This window comes from Salmo salar, chromosome 03, assembly GCF_965601325.2.
Source record: "Salmo salar chromosome 03, fSalSal1, whole genome shotgun sequence".
In the NCBI taxonomy this organism is placed as follows: domain Eukaryota; kingdom Metazoa; phylum Chordata; class Actinopteri; order Salmoniformes; family Salmonidae; genus Salmo; species Salmo salar.
This window is the reverse complement of record NC_138293.1, coordinates 76787312-76793311: the sequence shown is the minus strand read 5'-3', so window position 1 is coordinate 76793311 and position 6000 is coordinate 76787312. Positions and strand designations below refer to the sequence as shown.

General features: G+C 47.1%; 1 protein-coding gene across 1 annotated transcript in view; it reads left to right on the top strand.

Moving 5' to 3' along the window:
- Positions 1-473: 473 nt before the first annotated feature.
- Positions 474-6000, top strand: part of adgrl1a (adhesion G protein-coupled receptor L1a) — a 58727-nt gene continuing 53200 nt past the window's right edge. Inside the window, exons 1-2 of the mRNA XM_045715417.2 lie at positions 474-699; positions 5255-5364. Coding sequence (XP_045571373.2) covers positions 503-699; positions 5255-5364 — 307 coding nt within the window. The 5' untranslated portion in view covers positions 474-502. The remainder of the gene's footprint in view (positions 700-5254; positions 5365-6000) is intronic.

Below are 6000 nucleotides of genomic sequence, written 5' to 3'. Positions count from 1 at the left end.
TTAAAAAGAATGTGTGTACTATAGGGAATAGGGTGCCATTTGGGAGGCAAGCCTGGTCTGGAAGTGCTCTTTTAGGATCCAACGTCCACTTGCACTCTCTGTCTATGAGGCTGGCTACACTGTTTTTAGTTGTGTCCTCTGTGAATTGAGATGATGGTCTCATTGTGTTTATGTTACATTCTAACTGCTATGTAAAAATACAAATTCTGCTCTTAGGCCCTGTCTTTCTGCTACTGTACATGATGACTAGCATTTTCTCTACCTAGCCATTTGCTTTATGCTGTTTCTGTTATTCTACAAAGAGTGGTATGTCTGCCATTTGTTTAAATGATTTCCTTCCTATTTCATACCATGTACTTACATTGTCAATAGCACACGTTATCTCTCTCTTTCTCTCTTTCTCTCCCTTCTCTCTCATTCTCCCTTTCCCTCTTTCGCTCTCTCTCCTCTCTCTCTCTAACTCTCTTTCTCTCTCTCTGCTGTAGCTCTGAGTCGGTCAGCGATGCCCTTCGGACTGATGCGTAGAGAGCTGGCGTGTGAGGGATACCCCATCGAGTTGCGCTGCCCTGGCAGTGATGTCATCATGATTGAGACGGCCAACTACGGCCGCACGGACGACAAGATCTGTGACGCTGACCCCTTCCAAATGGAGAACGTGCAGTGTTACCTGCCTGACGCCTTCAAGATCATGTCACAGAGGTACATGTGGGGAGGTGGGAGGGTTGGGTGGGTAGGTGTGTGTGTGTGTGTGTGTGTGTGTGTGTGTGTGTGTGTGTGTGTGTGTGTGTGTGTGTGTGTGTGTGTGTGTGTGTGTGTGTGTGTGTGTGTGTGTGTGTGTGTGTGTGTGTGTGTGGGGAAGAAAAATAAGAAGACACAGGACACCCAGGGTGGGTGTGTCTTTCTGTCTTGCTTGTTTTTTTTAAATAATATGTGCTATTAGTGTGTAAAGTCGAGTGCATGCAATATGTGTGAAGTGAGATATGTGTTTGTGGTGTGGCTGCCTGCAGCTGCACTCTGGCTGTGCTTAGCATCTGCCTCCTCATAGAGCTGATCAATGGCAGCCCTCTCCCTGCTATCCATCACACATGTAACGGAGGGAGAGGGTGCTACTGGTGAGATGGAGGGAGGCACAGAGGGAGAGAGAGATGGACAGATCTGGAGGAGGACAGGGGGATTGGTGTGGGGATGGAGGGATGGAGAGATGGAGAGATCTGAAGGGGATTGATGTAGGGATGGAGGAATGGAGGGAGGGAGCGGGCTAGAGTGAACCACTGATGGGGAGATAAAGAGAGTGCAGCAGTGACGTGGAGAGAAATGGAGAATGAACGAGAGAGAGAGCAGAAAGAGAGAAATCATGCTAAAGCTGGATAGAGGAGGACACAGGAGGACAGAGGAGGATAGAGGAGGACAGAGGAGGGCAGAGGAGGACAGAGGAGGAAAGAGGAGGACAGAGGAGGATAGAGGAGGACAGAGGTGGATAGAGGAGGATAGAGGTGGATAGAGGAGGACAGAGGAGGACAGAGGAGGATAGAAGAGGACAGAGGAGGGCAGAGGAGGACAGAGGAGGATAGAGGAGGACAGAGGAGGATAGAGGAGGACAGAGGAGGATAGAGGAGGACAGAGGAGGATAGAGGAGGGCAGAGGAGGACAGAGGAGGATAGAGGAGGATAGAGGAGGACAGAGGTGGATAGAGGAGGACAGAGGAGGATAGAGAATAGAGGAGGATGGAGTAGGACAGAGGTGGATAGAGGAGGACAGAGGAGGATAGAGTAGGACAGGGGTGGATAGAGGTGGATAGAGGTGGATAGAGGAGGACAGAGGTGGATAGAGGAGGATAGAGGAGGATAGAGGTAGATAGAGGTGGATAGAGGAGGATAGAGGTGGATAGAGGAGGATAGAGGTGGATGGATAGAGGAGGATAGAGGTGGATAGAGGAGGATAGAGGTGGATAGAGGTGGATAGAGGTGGATCGAGGAGGATAGAGGTGGATAGAGGAGGATAGCGGTAGATAGAGGAGGATAGAGGTAGATAGAGGAGGATAGAGGTAGATAGAGGTAGATAGAGGTGGATAGAGGTGGATAGAGGTGGATAGAGGAGGATAGAGGAGGATAGAGGTAGATAGAGGTAGATAGAGGAGGATAGAGAAGGATAGAGTAGGACAGGGGTGGATAGAGGTGGATAGAGGTGGATAGAGGAGGACAGAGGTGGATAGAGGAGGATAGAGGAGGATAGAGGTAGATAGAGGTGGATAGAGGTGGATAGAGGAGGATAGAGATGGATAGAGGTGGATAGAGGAGGATAGAGGTGGATAGAGGAGGATAGAGGAGGATAGAGGTGGATAGAGGTGGATAGAGGTGGATAGAGGAGGATAGAGGTGGATAGAGGTAGATAGAGGAGGATAGAGGTAGATAGAGGTGCATAGAGGAGGATAGAGGTGGATAGAGGTGGATAGAGGTAGATAGAGGTGGATAGAGGAGGATAGAGGAGGATAGAGGAGGACAGAAGTGGATAGAGGAGGATAGAGGAGGATAGAGGTGGATAGAGAGAGGTGGATAGAGAGAGGTGGATAGAGTAGGATAGAGGTGGATAGAGGAAGATAGAGGTGGATAGAGGAGGATAGTGGATAGAGGAGGATAGAGGTGGATAGAGGAGGACAGAGGAGGACAGAGGTGGATAGAGGTGGATAGAGGAGGATAGAGGAGGATAGAGGAGGATAGAGGTGGATAGAGGAGGATAGAGGTGGATAGAGGTGGATAGAGGAGGATAGAGGTGGATAGAGGAGGACAGAGGAGGATAGAGGGGGATAGAGGTGGATAGAGGAGGATAGAGGTGGATAGAGGTGGATAGAGGAGGACAGAGGTGGATAGAGGAGGATAGAGGTGGATAGAGGAGGATAGAGGTGGACAGAGGAGGATTGAGGTGGATAGAGGAGGATAGAGGTGGATAGAGGAGCATAGATGAGGATAGTGGATAGAGGGGGATAGAGGTGGATAGAGGAGGACAGAGGAGGAAAGAGGTGGATAGGGGAAGATAGAGGTGGATAGAGGAGGATAGAGGTGGATAGAGGTGGATAGAGGAGGACAGAGGTGGATAGAGGAGGATAGAAGACAAAGGAGGACAGAGGAGGATAGAGGAGGACAGAGAAGGGGAAAATGTGCTGAAAAGGGAAGTGTGTGTGTGTGTGTGTGTGTGTGTGTGTGTGTGTGTGTGTGTGTGTGTGTGTGTGTGTGTGTGTGTGTGTGTGTGTGTGTGTGTGTGTGTGTGTGTGCTGGGAGTGTGAGTGTGAGTGTGTGAGGGAGCATACATTGAGCTGTTTAGATTATGTTGGTGTTATTTGCATATGAATGTTTCCCTGCCTTGTGTGCGTTTCTGTGTGTGTGTGTGTGTGTGTATGTGTGTGTGCGTGCGTGTGTGTGTGTCTGTCTTAGCAGCACTTGTCCCCCCCATTCTCTCACCTTTAATTGCTCACACTCACAAGCCATCGGGGGAGGGAGACTCTTACGACACTCTTCCCCCTCTTCCTCCCTCATCCCTCCGTCGCCTCATCCCCTCAGGTCCAGCTGTCACATGATCTAGTCTAGTGTGAAATGACCCCCTTCCGACCCGTTCCCTCCGTCTTTAGCCCCAAGGACATGTTTCTGCCTCTTCTCTTTTGTCTCTTCTGTCATTCTCTCAATGTCCTCATTCATTTTTTTCTCATCACTCTCCTCTCTCTCCTCTGTCTAGCTTTATTTCTCTGTTCCCATGTTTCTCTCTCTCTCTCTCACTCACACTTTCAATTTCAATTGAATTTCAATTTCAATTGAACTTCAATTTAAAACTCTACAGGATCGATCCCGTGGGACGGTTGAGCTAACATAGGTTAATGCAATTAGCAAGAGGTTGTAAGTAACAATAACATTTCCCAGCACATAGACATATCTGATATTGGCAGAATGCTTAAATTCTTGTTAATCTAACTGCACTGTCCAATTTACAGTAGCTATTACAGTGAAATAATACCATACTATTGTTTGAGGAGAGTGCACAGTTATGAACTTGAAAAGTTATTAATAAACCAATTAGGCACATTTGGGCAGTGTTGACACAAAATTTTGAACAGAAATACAGTGGTTCATTGGATCAGTCTAAAACTTTGCACATACACTGCTGCCATCTAGTGGCTACAATCTAAATTGTACCTGGGCAGGAACAATACATTATGGCCTTCCTCTTGCATTTCAAAGATGATGGTACAAAAAAATACAAAACAAACACGTTTTTTTTCTTTGTATTATCTTTTACCAGATCTAATGTGTTATATTTTCCTACATTCATTTCACATTTCCACAAACTTCAAAGTGTTTATTTTCAAATGGTATCAAGAATATGCATATCCTTGCTTCAGGTCCTGAGCTACAGGCAGTTAGATTTGGGTATGTTATTTTAGGTGATTTTTTTTATTTTTAAAGGGTGGATCCTTAAGGGGTTTTATTGGCATGGGAAACATATGTTTATGTGGGCAGTGTGCATATAGTCTGTCTTCTCTGGAGAGCCAGGTCTACCTTTGGTGGGCAGCCTTTCTCAATAGCAAGGCTATGCTCACTGAGTCTGTACATAGTCAAAGTTTTCCTTAATTTTGGGTCAGTCACAGTGGTCAGGTGTTCTGCCACTGTGTACTCTCTGTTTAGGGTCCAATAGCGTTCAATTTTTTTTTTTTGTAAATTCTTTCCAATGTGTCAAGTAATTATATTTTTGTTTTCTCATGATTTGGTTGGTTCTAATTGTGTTGCTGTCCTGGGGCTCTGTGGGGTCTGTTTGTGTTTGTGAACAGAGTCTTCTCCAGGTTCATCTCTCTGTAGGTGATGGCTTTGATATGGAAGGTTTGGGAATTGTTTCCTTTTAGGTGGTCTCTTTTCTGGATTTTGATAATTAGTGTGATTTTGATAATTAGTTATTTGGTGTTTTACGTTGTACACAGAGGATATTTTTGCAGAATTCTGCATGCAGAGTCTCAATTTGGTGTTCGTCCCATTTTGTGAATTCTTGGTTTGTGAGCGGACCCCAGACCTCACAACCATAAAGGGCAATGGGTTCTATAATTGATTCAAGTATTTTTCGCCAGATCCTAATTGGTATGTTGAATTTTGTGTTCATTTTGATGTTCTCTCTCTCTCTCTCTCTCTCTCTCTCTCTCTCTCTCTCTCCTCCTCTCTCTCTCTCTCTCTCTCTCTCTCTCTCTCCCCCTCTCTCTCTCTCTCTCTCTGTGGGACAGGTGTAATAACCGTACCCAGTGTGTGGTGGTGGCAGGGTCCGATGTGTTCCCAGACCCCTGCCCAGGGACCTACAAGTACCTGGAGATACAGTACGAGTGTGTCCCCTACAGTGAGTACCCAGACCCCCCATCTCCCACACCCCTCACCCCCTTCCCCACCCCCCATCCCCATCCCCCTTCTCCCCACCTAACCCCTCTCAGCCCTCTCAACAACTGACTGGCATTCACACCAACACACACACAGACTCTCTCTCTCACACACTCAGCCACACACACAAACAGACAGACCAAGACCAGACCAGACAGACACACATTGCTCTCTCGCTCTTGCTCTCTCTCTCTCTTACACACACACACACACACACACACCTACACACACACACCTGCACACAAACACACCTACACACACACACAGCACTAAACCCTTTTTCTCCATCGACAGTGCAACGCTCCAGAGGCTGAGAGAGATTTTCACACGGGGAAGGTGCTCCACAAACACCATGGCAGATAAGCACTTCATACAGCGAGTACAGCGAGGGGTCAGCCTTTATTGCCGATCATAGCGGTAACACACACCATCACACTCACACACACGTTGACCCCTGGGCCTGCTAGTTTGCTTTATCTGGTGCCAACACCTTAGTAGTCCCTCTGATTTCCAATAACAATAAAAATTGGCCGCAGTGAGACTGGGAGGCAGGAGAGTGTGTCTGTGTCATCATGCCACAATGGGAATGTTAACACAA